This window comes from Argentina silus (genome assembly GCF_951799395.1).
Source record: "Argentina silus genome assembly, chromosome: 3".
NCBI lineage: Eukaryota > Metazoa > Chordata > Actinopteri > Argentiniformes > Argentinidae > Argentina > Argentina silus.
In genome coordinates, this window is record NC_139657.1 from 13682595 (window position 1) to 13696808 (window position 14214).

At 44.3% G+C, this 14214-nt stretch overlaps 1 protein-coding gene across 1 annotated transcript in view; it reads right to left on the reverse strand.

Annotated features, from left to right (window-relative positions):
• wwox (WW domain containing oxidoreductase) overlaps nt 1–13516 on the reverse strand; it is a 126418-nt gene extending 112902 nt beyond the window's left edge. The window contains exons 1-5 of the mRNA XM_083666663.1: nt 13304–13516; nt 12687–12751; nt 12100–12157; nt 11731–11900; nt 3366–3472 (exon numbers count right to left, since the gene is read on the reverse strand). Coding sequence (XP_083522789.1) covers nt 3366–3472; nt 11731–11900; nt 12100–12157; nt 12687–12751; nt 13304–13410 — 507 coding nt within the window. The 5' untranslated portion in view covers nt 13411–13516. The remainder of the gene's footprint in view (nt 1–3365; nt 3473–11730; nt 11901–12099; nt 12158–12686; nt 12752–13303) is intronic.
• Nucleotides 13517–14214: the final 698 nt, after the last annotated feature.

Below are 14214 nucleotides of genomic sequence, written 5' to 3' on the forward strand. Positions count from 1 at the left end.
GTAATGAGACCTCGCTGTTACCTTATCCTCTAAGGATGGGCTGGGGAGCACGGGGCGAGAGTCTCACCCTCGAAATAGAACTCAGAGATATGGGGTGTACCGTAGTGCTGATGGATCTATTTGTGTGCGCCTGTCTGCTTTCAACTTGTAGGTTAGTCTGAGTACCTGTCTGTCTGCCTCATGGACTGACTACTCTTTGTTTGTCTACCTGTCTGTCTGTCTGTCTGTCTGACTGAGACTGTCCGTCTGTCTTCCTGCCTTCTGTCTGTCTGTCTGTCAGTCAGTCTGTCTGTCTGTCCAGTGTTAATGCTGCTGTTTGACATTGCAAGCAGAGGGTTTTTCTTCCAGCAGCCTCAGTGGACAGTAGCTTTACGCTAATTGGTTCCAGAGCAGACACTGACCGAGCCCTCCTCAGCAGCCATGTTAATAGAACTGACACACACGCGCGCAGCGCGCGCGCACACACACACGTACACACACACACGCGCACACACAGGCAAGCATGCACGCACACAAGCACACACACACACACACACACGCGCGCGTGCGCGCGCGCACACACACACACTCCCCCTCTCTCTCTGCAAACAATCACAAACACAGCAATCAGTGGCTAGCGTGCTAATTAACGCCCTTACAAAGCAACTCATTAGCATCTCCTGTAGAGAGGAGAAAAAAAAGGCATTTTGGGTGAAGAAATTTGAAATTATAAAATAAGATTGAGGCATGTGTGATATTCTGCTCAGCGGCCACGGGGCCTTGTTGGCACACCAATCAGAGGGCTGGATCTCAGGAGACACCATTACGGCTCTCTGAGGGGGAAGGAGGAGTCAAAGATAAGCAGAATTTTAGAGGCAATCAGGAAAAAGAAAATCACTGGCACACACACACACACACACAACACTTTGGTTGTTAACCAGCAGCTTAATCTGCCTTTACTGTGAGTGGAATAGGAGACGGCCCACATCTTTCTCAGTGGCCCAGTGATACAGAGATGCTTAGAGCACTGCCAGATACATTTCTACGGGAAACGCTTACAAGGACACTTACCCTACTCTACCCTTTCTCTTACCTTGTCCCTCTCCCCCCTACTCTGCCTCTATCTGCAGTCTCTCTCTCTGTTATCTCTGTCACTCACTCCTCTCTGCTTTCTCTCTCCTTTGCCTCTATCTCTCTCTCCTCTCTTCTGTCTCTCTCCTTTGCCTCTATCTCTCTCTCCTCTCTTCTGTCTCTCTCGGTTGTCTCCCTCTCTCTTCCCCTCTCTGAGGGGGGCCCAGCTGCTGTTTAATCCCCTCCCAGGTTTACTGTGACTTCATCACAGCCAGTAAAAGCAGCCCCTACTGAACCCCATAAACAGGCCCAGCACTGGTCTTATTGTAAAACACACTCATAATATAAATGTTTATCTCCTCTCCTCCACTCTAAACTCCCCTAATGAGCCTGGTGGAGGAGCTGCGCCACGTGGCTCACACACTGCGATGTGCAAGAAGAGATGGAGGAGACCACTGCAACCGATAGGCATACAAGCAAAAGGCACCACGGTAGAGCTCCGCCAGGAGGCCCATACGCGAAACGCATTGCATCAGACCACGGCGAAACATGATGATTGACATTACAAAAACAAACTTGACATGACAAACATAATCATTATGTCAAAAATCCCATATGTCGTTGTCATAGGCAATCTCTTTTCTTTAAGAGAAAAAAAAATGAAAAAAAAGAAAGGAAGAAGAGAGAGAGTGAAAGAGAGAGAGAGTTAGAGAGAGAGAGACAGAGACAGAGAGTTAGAGAGAGAGAGAGAGAGAGTTAGAGAGAGAGAGAGAGAGAGTTAGAGAGAGCGAGTGAGGAACAGCCCGCAGATCCTCTCTTCCAGGAATCTGTGCTGAAAGCGTTTGTCCAGTAGCCTTGTCTGGCAGAGAGGAGCATGATTGGCTGAGCCCGATATGACCTCTGACCTTGCTCTTCCTAACAGCCTGTGCCCACCGTGACCCAGCTATTATCCCACGTTGACCTGACTCGTACAGTACACAATTGAGAGAGACAGGAGAGACGGGGTCCCCCGTCCCTCCACGGCTCTGAGGACCAGCTCCAACACTTTACCTCTGCTTATCATACTAAACCTGCCCCACACAAGTCAGAGGGAGAGAGAGAGAGAGAGAGAGAGAGAGAGAGAGAGAACACACGTTCCTGACGAAAAATACGGGTGGCAGGTAGTTGGAGGTCATGGGTCGTATGCTATCGGGACAGCAGCTCCACTCCTGGCAGCCAGCGTGGAACGCTGAGCCTGACCTGGAAGTAGATATGATGATCTTTTGTACAGAAGACCCCAAAATATACTGTCTTATCAAAATGACCTTAGCGTGAGAGCATGGGAAGACGAGGAGAGTCCATCCATCATCTTAAAGATTAATCCTCCTCTCTATTCTTCTCCTCAATCTATTAATAACCTCGCCAGAGGGGAGAATTTGCTTCAAAGATTTATTCTGATATCGGTGACTTTTATTCATTAACCTGTGTAGGGGCATTCCTTTTTCCTTAGAAATATGGAACCTGCTTTTTCACTTTTTATGAGAATGGTAATTTTCAGCACATGCACTAGGCCTACTTGGTTTCTTGAAAAAGACATTGTGAGAGACTTATACATATATTTGTGGTTTATATACTGTGATGGAACAGGTCAACACACTTAACAGAACCCAGATACCTTCATACAATATCACAACATTATAATGGCATTCTCTCTCTCTCTCTCTCTCTCTCTCTCTCTCTCTCTCTCTCTCTCTCTCTCTCTCTCTCTCTCTCTCTCTCTCTCTCTCTCTCTCTCTCTCTCTCTCTCTCTCTCTCTCTCTCTCTCTCTCTTCTCTCTCTCTCTCTCTCTCCTCTCTCTCTCTCTCTCTCTCTCTCTCTCTCTCTCTGCTAAGCACTCTGCTCGTCCTCATCCTCCTCTAAGTCTCCGTCTCTGTAATCAACCCAGTGCTAATGGCTTATTCTTTCTGCTCCAGCAGCCACATTTCACTTGTTTATTTTCCCACACTCGTAAATCTGGGGGCGCGTCACAGGCGCTGCGATATTAGAGCAATAATCTCAGGTAATTATCAGACGCCCTCTCTCCCTCTCCCTCCACCGCCTCCCTCCTCCCTCTCTCCACTGATACAAGCCATCCCATCACAGAGAGGTTTCTATGTGAGACTCTCTGAATGTACGGCAGGCCTCAGGGTGTCAGGACCGTACCACAGCAGTTCAGGTGCATCCCTACACAGAATACAGCCTGGCTACTTTAGCCACAAGGAGGTGAGCAAAGATTCACACAAGCAACGTTTTTTTTTTTTTTGGTTGAATGTTCTGTACTGTCGTGTGAGACTCACCCACTCCTGCTGGATGAGGCTGACAGCCTTCGTGGCCCGAGACAGGTTCCGACAGCCCAGGATCACATGGGCCCCGTGGAGAGCAAAGGACTTGGCTGTCTCAAAGCCTGCAGCAGAGAGAGAGAGTGAGAGAGGGAGGGAGGGAGGGAGGGAGGGAGGGCGGGCGGGAGGGAGGGAGGGAGACAGTGAGAGACAGAGAGAGGGGCAAAGAGAGAGTAATGCTATAAAGATTAGTTATTTTGGGAGATAACTTTGAGATGTCTTGACTCTAGAGGGGAAGAAGAAGGGGGACGTTAAGATGAGTTACAATCCATATCTATATTCCATATAATTGATATCATTGAGGAACCCAAAGGGTCTGCTGGAGAAAGTTAATCACGCCTCTCTGAAGTGATGAAACTGATTGAATTAATGTGGTTCAGGACTTCTCCCGCTGTGCTCAGACGAAGTTAGGAGACGAACCACAGTTTCTCCCTGAAGGTATCACTAACATGGGGAGAGAGACGTGGACACATTTGTTGAAGAAGTGAAACATCGTCAATCATGAAAACAATTCAATAATGATCATAATAATAATCATGCAAACAACTGAAGTTACAAAAGTAGTAACTGTCGGAAATATGTAGGAAATACCAGAAATTCGGTTGAGTTGAGAACGATTTTCAAATCAAACCTCGGTGTGATATAATGGTACTTCAAAGTGTCACTGATAAGGACAGTCATTTCATCAGAAGAGGTTTTCCTGATAGAAACTGGATTTATCAGTCCAAGACTACTTCATGGCCTCGTCCAAATCATGTACTCATGATAAAAGTGACAAAAAAAAATGGAGACAGAGAGGGAAGTTCATTTTTAAATTGCAAGTCTAAATGGGTCATTTCCCGTAGGTTGAATTCATTTACAAGATTAACTTTTTCTTAAATCATATTTTCAATTCCTTTGAAAAAATAAAAAAGTGAACATCCTTCTCAGTTCTCAACAGTAGGATGCAAAGCACAACTGTGTTGTCTGTCCATAAACATTTCATCTTTAACAAACACAAACGGCCAGCCACAGTCCTGACTGACAGGCTGACAGGGCAGGTTCATGCACACTAAGTGAGGGTGGCAGAGAGACCCTGAGAGCCAGAACGGCAGGCAGAGTGTATCAGAGGGTGGATTAAAATGAACTGTAATTAGATTACGTCTTAATCTGATTTTCATTAAGAGGAAAACTAGGAGGCCTAATTGTGAGGCAAGTGTTAAAGAGTAATATCTATTAAAACTCAAAATTGGAGTGGGATTGGAAGCACTTTCTGACAAGTGAAGCATGGAATTAAATTATATGACACCTTATTAGGTGTAATGGAGAGAACTGCAGCCACGTGCCTAGATCCCTCCTCTCCCACAAAAGGGAAATGAAAATAAAAACAAAATGAAGAGAGAGATGTACTTGATTCAGAGAGAAAAAATACCACTTTCTCTGAGGAAAACAAACATCGACACAAATATCTAAAGTGCCACAGAACATAAAAAGACAACATTTTCTCTTTGATAGCATTTTGGTGGTCTATCAAAAAAACTCAATGCTCAATTCAAATGCACTGCAAGCATTATACCCATAATGTGAAATGTGCTTTCCTTTTTACCTACAGCGTAATATCTGTCTTACTCTTCTGAGAGGAAGAGATCAATTCTATGGGAACAAAATGTTCAAAAGACACACAAAAACATGTTGAATCATAAAGAGCAATCAAACCAGCAATTCAGACATGTTTGGCACAATAAACAGTGATTATTTCATCCTCTCTAAATTGAACAAGAACACTGCGGCTCGGTAAATAACGCAACCTCACACTCACTTGTTGTGTGTACAAAGCATGAAAGTGAAATTAATCGACACCAGTGTTTTCCATAATGGAGAACAAATTAGAATATGGCAGCTACAACAACAACAGCGGCGGCGGCTGAGCTGTGTTTTTCCAATGACAAATAACAGGGGCTTGACATTAATTGTGAAATAACGAGAGTGGCGTTGCTTAACACAGAGACTCTCCGCCCTCACACCCATGCTGCCTGTACAGGAGGCAGTGCTGATATTAGTTCCTGTACAGGTGAACAACGGGGGGGGGGGCGGGGGGGCTGTTTTAGCATCGCACTCTGACTGCGGAACATGACAGGAGGTCAGACTGGTGTTTGTATTCTACTGATGGATAAAAAGAGGCCATAGGCTGTACTTCACCACTTAACTGCAATAACCGTTGACGTCGATGGGGAGAGCCAGAGTGTTCTTTCAGTCGTGCAGCTAAAGCAGAGACCAGGGTACGGGTACGGTCTGAGACAGAACACTCCTACAGGCCCTGAACCCAAACATGAATGTCAAGCATTCACAGCAAGAGTGAAAAAAAAATACATTCAACCCCAAAAACGGTCAAACGATCCAGTGAACAAATCAAATCACCTCCAGATGGTTACAGTAAGTGTTCTTACTCTGAAGCCCCGCAGAATCACACAAATACAGTACAAATGTTGTATGATCAAAACATGTTTTACTGTATTGTGTAAAAAACATAAGAGAGAAATCTGTATTAACCACTGGATGCTCTGCATGGTACATTAGGATCCTGGCTGTCCTCATATCCCCAATAATGAGTATGATTTAGTGATTTCACGCTCTGTTTGTCCTCCGCGGCCCACCGCCCCTCTCCATATCCCCTTCGTACACAGGTGTATTGGCTTGCCGTAATGAGATCATTACCAGCCTCGTCGGTAAACGTGTTTATTTGCCAAACGGAAAACTGCTCTCTCTCTCGTTCCCTTGATCTGTGTCCAAAGGGGCATTTAACTGAATAAGCTGTGTTGATTTGGGCAAACAGAGAACTAGGCCTACGCTCAGATGATTACAAGACCTGATGGTAAACGTGTGACCCCCCCCCCGCCCACCCGCACACACACACACACACACACACACACACACACACACACACACTCCTCCCCTCTGTCTGATCACCCTGAGCCACCTCACAACACCTCTTCTCCACCACTACTCATACACCAAATATGCAATTTTACACGAAATAAACACTCTATACCATCTTATAACACCATATCACACCCAATTTAACCACTCTATCCCACAAACTGTGCTGTCTAAAAAATGAACCCGGTGTGAAGGGTTAACTCTTATCCCTCAATCGACATAGAAAAGTGACTGGCTCTAATGAACAAACCATTCTCCTGAACGCCTACTGAACGCTAACTCCTGTGTGTCTCAATGATGAGTACACCTGTTCCTGCTGCGATGTATTTTTAGCCCCAAAAAATAGTAGAAACTACAGCACCCCTGCTACGGAGGAGTCGTCCTAATTCTCTTCCATTACCACTGCAGCACCTCCATTAGTTCCAGGGAAGGTGTTGTCACCCCAAAAGTGGAATGTATGGATAGTAATTACAGCCCAGAGGTGAGCTGTTCCACCCGAGAGGGCTGGAGTGGTTCTATTTCCCCCTCCTAGCCCCCTTCTAACCCCCACCCTCCCCCACCCACCTACCCCCATGGCTCAAGCTCGACACTGCCCTATAACCGGCCCTCTCTGACCCCCCCCCCCCCCCACCTCTGTGAACACCTCCAACTCCCACTGCAATCTCTCATCATGGCCTCCCGTCACACCGGTCACCCCTGCCCCTGCAGCAACAGCCCTTTACCATCGAGACACAGACACACACACAGACACAGACACAGACACACACACAGACACAGACACAGACACAGACACACACACAGACACAGACACAGACACAGACACAGACACAGACACAGACACACTATCATGGCCTCCAAGTACACCGCTCACCCTTACCCCTTACAGCAGCCACCTTGCCCTTACCACACACACACACACACACACGCACGCACACGCGTATACACACACCACTGGCGTAGGACAGCTATTTTCATCATTGTCATCAAAATCCCCCCCTTCACATAACTTTCATCCCCTCATCATCCGCAGACTGTAAACTCGATAGGTCTATAAACTACTTGACTACACACAATAACCCAGTACCCTTTCATTTTATTTCACTCAGAGGCTTTAAGTACATATATGTATTCCATCCTCTCCCCTCTAACCACTTCAGTTATATTATATTAGAGCTGTAATCATTATCGAACCCTTCTGGCCTCCAGCGTAATTCTCGTGCATGTTACACCAGTTTGGGTCTGCATTGTGAATTTCATCCAAGGTTAATAAAGTTGAATAATTTGACTAACCAACCATAACTGGTTCTCATTACGTAGCCAATAAACACATTCATCAGAGAGGACATGAAATGCACATTATAAAACTCCCCTTCCATTTCCTCAGTTGCTCAGTTACAATAACAAGACCCACCACCAAGGAGAGGGGGCAGGGGATAGGGCCCCCCCCCCCCCACACACACCAGCCTGTCTGTATCGAACACAGAGAAGCCACCGTGAGAGGGGACAGGGGACAGGCCCCCCCCCCCCCCCACACACACACACACACACACACACACACCAGCCTGTCTGTATCAAACACAGAGAAGCCACCTTGAGCAAACCCACAGAAATACACATACATACATACACTTACATACACACACACACTGTACCACTCAAACACACACACTCACAGAATAACCACATTCATGCAGACACATAAACACACATACTGTACACTCACAACACACACACACACGCGCTGCATGCCACCCTCTCCAAGAACATCTTTTTATCCATCTAATTCCTCCCAGTATGAATAATGCATTTCCCTCCTTACTGGGGCGCGGGTTTAACGCATCACTGCGCGGGTCTTTAAGGGGGTCCTTATTCATAAACAGCGGTGCAGTAAATACCAGGGCTTTGCAGCCAATTTAATGGCAGTTATGCTTAACAAATCTGCCTCAATCTAATGATAAGCCACAAAGCCAGGCTATGGGCTTCATCTGGAGACAGAGCCTCCCACAGCTCCGCGTCTCACTGCATCTGTTTAGGGATCTCCCCATCCAGAGAGAAGAGAGGCGGCCTAACACCTAATCCACAAACACAACACTGGGATCAAAACAAACATAGAACAATGTTACCATTTCATGAATAAGAATAACCGTTGGAATACCTAAAACACAAGGGGAATGGTGTTTAGAGGTGGAGACAGGACTCTCACATTATGGAATGTTGGGTCCTTAATCCTTGTTATTCCCTCCCTGTGCTGTCTAATTCTCCTCTGCTTCTTATTCAGACCCTGCACCCAAACAATAACACTGTGTGGAATTCAGACCATGCCTTTAGAGAGAGTGGGGCTTCTCTAGGGAGAACATGCACACCACAATTCAATGAATGTTTAGGCAAAGTGTAACCTTAACCAATACAAAATACCAATAATGATGGAAATGCATTGATTATTATTACGGGAAAGGATGTCAGTTTATGCAAACAAATAAAATAAAAATGGAATCATAATAATAGTGAAATCGAATTTGTCAGAAATCAACTGACCAAAATAACAATAATCTCTCTTGATTATTATTATTTTTGACACAATATTTCTCTCTTATATTTGACCCCGTCTAAATGGATATGAATGGTGAGCGTATACATATAAATGTGCCAACATGCATGTTGGTCCTGCAGCAGTGAGACAGAGGGTCACTATGTTCACCCTGACCATTACTCACCATACATCATACTCACAACATGGCACCTGTGAGACCGGCTCTGTTCTCCTGACGACGGAACACATGCTAACAGGCCCAACAGAACATCTACCGTACTGTACAAAAATAACAATGTTCACGTGTATGGTTATAGGATACAAATATAGCTTTGCCTCACCAACAAATGCTTTCTATTCTCAGGAGTGAGAAGACCTAAGAACAGAACCCTGTCAGAGTGTATGGGTACAGTATGAATAGCCAAATATGACAATGTTAGCGGGTGTATTAAAAAAAAAAATGCATGGCAAGGCTCCCACTGCTCCCAGTGACAGTGGCCCTTTAAGGACCAACAGTGCCATGGAGCCCTGGCCAGTAAATAACTTTCGAGAGTTAGTTGAATGAAGGGGAATTAAGGCTGGAGCAGGAGCTGCTAATGGGGATGGATGGGAGGCCTCAGCCAGGGTCAGAGCTGACCAGGGATCAATGCTGAGGTACAGGGGTACCACCAGAGAGAAAGAGAGAGAACGAGAGAGAGAGAGAGAGAGAGAGAGAGGACAAGAGAGAGAGGACGAGAGAGAGAGGACGAGAGAGAGAGAGAGAGGACGAGAGAGAGAGAGAGAGAGAGAGAGAAGTACCGGTGACCATTCATTTCCATTATCACAATTAAAGACACAACAGAGGTTCTTACTGGTTTTTAAATTACAAAAGGGAGAGCAGGAAAAAGGAAGACTAATGTAATGAACACAGCGCAGTGATCGCATCGCCGCCGAGACGCACCACACTCCTGTATGGCCTTCCAGCACTATTACCTCCCCTATTCAGGCCTGGCCACAAAACCATACACCATTACATTTCATGCATAAATAGGTCCATGTACATTCTCCATGCATTAAGAGGTAAATTAACACAATAAAATGGGAGAGGTGCAATTTGAATAATAGCCTACTATTGTGAAAATAAATGTCACAAAAGATTCCTTGCACTAATGAAAATAGCCTTGACGTTAGAATTGATACACTATTGATGCAATTAAAATTCTCAATGCGTCAACCCAATTGGCATAAGCACTTTTCACACGCAGGCCACTGGGATGTCAAAGGAGCACACTAGTGGTGGCAATTACTATTGGCATACTGTTAATTATTGCGGGATAATTAATATCTAGTTCACTTGGAGAATAAAGGTTATTTAAATGTATGTTCATAATAGGCAAGGCCACTTCACAACAAGAATTACAATTTTGAAAATATGAATAATAATGTAAATGTTTTATGTTTTCATTTTTTAATATGATTGACTCTTTCTGATAATTCTCTTTTTTTTCTTCTTTTAAAGAAATGGTCATATTAAAGACAAAGGAGAATACATCATAGTAAATACAACAAACCAAGAGTGAAACCTATGGTTGGTAAATTACAGAGGGTTCATGATAAGTTAAATATTCTGTATTCAAAGAGAAACAAAGGGACACATGTGCGTAAAACGGTGTATGATAATCATGATCATCACATTCTGTCTCAAAGAGCTTCTGTGCCCCCTAGAGGTGAAATCAAAACCCTGTCTTTTCTCTGTTCCTTCCTAAGTGCTGTATCTCATACTCAAGACATGGACAAGGTGCAAATACCGTCAGTCTATCCTCTGCGATGGATTATACAGTTAGCAGCAAAACATTTTTCTAGACGTGATCGTCCATATTTGCAATTTAGCTTTTTGCTGCAACTTCTGCTCTGCAAATCTTAATCTCTGAATTGAAAATGAATTCATCAAAAGATTGCATCTTTTGCAATAATCAAATTGTTAACATTCTTCCAATTCAATATATGTGATCTTTTTTGTTGTGTTGAGTTGTGTTCTTTCCAAAGGATTTTGTGTAATGTTATCAAAACATTATGGCCAATTTAAATGTGTGTACCCCACTTTGACGACTACAAATTAAGCCTCTTTTGGTTCCAATGGTTCCATTTTGTTTTAGTCTTTACTTTCTTTATTCTGTATGCCATCACGAAACAAGTGCAATTTTTCAATGGTACAAACACGGAGCGAGTCGGCTCAAAAGTCATTAAGGTACATATAGGACTTGCACAGCCATTCACAGCCTAGACCCCTGTTAATCTGAATACTATACTGCTGCTTCTATGATATACTCACACCAATTACACCGCTGTGACAGTCTGAAAGAGGAATGATTTGAATATAAACACAATTAACGATTTTATGTTTGTTTGATTTCCCTCACCCTGTCATTATCCCTCCTCAACAAAGCAGCAACTCTGAATAAATGGGCACTACTTGTGCTAATTTACACTGAGGAAAACAGGAAATGCATTTGTTTCCAGACCATTATATCGTGAGCCATGCATTTGCCGGGCACAAATGGACGTCATTCATTACAGTTAACAATGACATCCAATTTAGCTCAGTTAATGAACTTCAATACAATCATGTTCGGTATTAGTGAATGATTTGTTAAGTCTAAGAGTATCATTTTGGAGGCTAATGTTGATGAATGCCTGGTTTTAGAGGGATACAATGAGGAACGATACAGAAGCACTGTCTGGTGCCCTCTAAAAAAAGAGTGTGATACCACATCACCATCTAGTGGCAGAAAGCTAAAACTGCATTCACAACTTTCGTTGGACAGTTGCACTGCAAACATGGTACATTTCGAAGATAGGCAGTAGAACAGACAAGACGGGGAACGATAAGAGGCTCACCAATCCCAGAGTTGGCTCCAGTGATGAGGACCACCTTGTCCGAGAGGTCACGGCCCTGCAGGATCTCTAGGGCAGCCGTGTTTCCATCGTAGCGTTTCGGCTTCACCAGCACATCCTCTACCGTGAATGCCTGACGTGGGTCGAAGTAGGTGGTCCTCTTATTAATGTGACTTGGGGAGCAAGGGAGAGGGAGACAGAGAGAGAGAGAGGGGGGGGGGGGGGAGAGAGAGAGAGGGGAGGGAGAGAGAGAGGTCATTTTGTATATCAAACCTCTATTACAGACCCTGATGGATTCCTCATAGCTCAGGGTACTCTCTAGAACTCCACCTGCTCGGGAGATCATTCAGGACTTCTGAAGAACAGACTTACTCCACATAAAAGATCTGTCCTTTATCATCAGTTTCTTGCTCCCATCCATATGGTAAATCTGTAGGCAAGAGAGACCATGACGTTACTATGAAGCTATTCAAAACCAAGATAGATGCCATACCATTAAAAGAATGCCCATTTCAAAGCACTTGTGAGGTGCCCATTGTAAGCCTTTTATACAGAATGAGGCTGTCCATATCTCCCGTGGCACTTGTGCACAATGCAAGACACAAGGTAATATTGTAACCTGTGGGACATTTCAATAACAACAATTAAGTGCATCCAGACTAGAACCATATAGAGCATGGGCTGTGGATGCATCATATTGTTGTGTATGTAGTGGAGGTGATTTAGAATCATGCTCTGGTGACGAGTAACCATGCCAGACGCATGTACACTCAAGTATCGCCCTCAGACCTTGAGGACGTACTATTGGTCTAATGGTAGATGCTTGGGTCTTCCACACGGGAGACCCAGGTTCAAATCCTGTCTGTCACATTTAGATGGCTATGGATACATCGTAGGCAAGGATTGCAAAGGCAACAGAGCCTGTGGGGAGATGAACAGGCTGGCTAATAACCAAGTACCTCCGGCACACCGTCTTTTCTTCCCTGTCTTGGGGTGCTCCCACTGGGTCTTCATCTCATCATGGCTGAGGGTAGATAGAGAGAATCAAAGAGGAGAGGAAGAAAACTCACTTGGAACCTAACAAAAACCTGCATGTTTGGAATGCAACATCTCAGTAATTGTAACTGCTCATACTACACAGTAGCAACAACTAAGCTTTGTCCTGCTCTTAAAACAACAACTTGAGTGGGCCATTATCTGAATAAGACTTGCCTCGTAATTCTACCACAAGTATTTTCAGTCATTTAGTAATTCAATTAATTAACCTTCTTTGTTCCCAATGTTGCCAGTGTACTTAGTAATGTACCCTTTTAGGTAGACTATACCTCAGTGTGTCTGTTTCTATTATGATGCGGTGTATCACCTCCGAGGTGTTCATGTGTATAATCACTGTGTGCTATGTTTTTCACTTTTCTTTAGTGTTGTCTGTGTTATGAGTTCTATACCTAAGGTGAAGACTATAACGTTTTACTCTATTCTATTCTGTTTTATTGCATTATATTCTGCACTATTACAAGCAAACAATTGACTATGGTGAATGAGCAATGCGTAACTAACAGAGCTCATTTTCGCTTACTGTGCATAGTAAACCCATCCATCCTTGGTAGACCTCTCTTCCCATCCTGGAGGCAACTCATCTTCGCTGTCGGTATCATCCATACCTGCATATTTAAGAGCCGCCATAGCCCGTGTCGCTTACTGATAAAACAGATATGGTAAAATTACAACTGACAACCTCTGTTGTGCAGGACGAATACAGCTGTCAAAACCAAAATTCACGTTACACTAATCCTGCAGTAGCACTTCCGCAATAATACGGTGACGACACGGTGACGATTCGCCCTGTCGAAGTGTTGGTTGGGAATTGGAGTCAAAAATTGAATATTTCGGTCAGCGCAACTTTCAATGTATTTGATACTGTGTCATTCATTGGGGAATAGTGAGAGGAATTTCTGACTTAATAATTACCGTACAGTTACTCTCAGAAGGACATTTATAATTGTTCATTAATTGGCATCTTTGCAACTAATCATGTATAGCCTACATTCACATTTGCATGTCTATGGGTGCAGCAGCAAATACCCTGCCACGGTCAAAAGTAGGATTAGTCTAACACTTTATCCATGATCTACGACTGCAATACTAATAGGGTGCATTTATTGGCAGGTGTAAGGGTGGCACCGCTCAGCTCACAGCTCACAGCTCACTCTCTCACATTGCTGTGTGTGTGTGTGTGTGTGTGTGTGTGTGTGTGTGTGTGTGTGTGTGTGTGTGTGTGTGTGTGTGTGTGTGTGTGTGTGTGTGTGTGTGTGTGTGTGTGTGTGTGTGTGTGTGTGTGTGTGTGCTGCATGTATGTTTATGGATGGAATTAAATGGTTCATTCGCATCAGTGCTTGCGTCTGCGCACGAGATGCGATGGGGAGGAGTTGCGGTCAGGGGGCTGAGCACAGTGTGTCTGTGACTTACGTTAGCATAGCAAATGTGGGT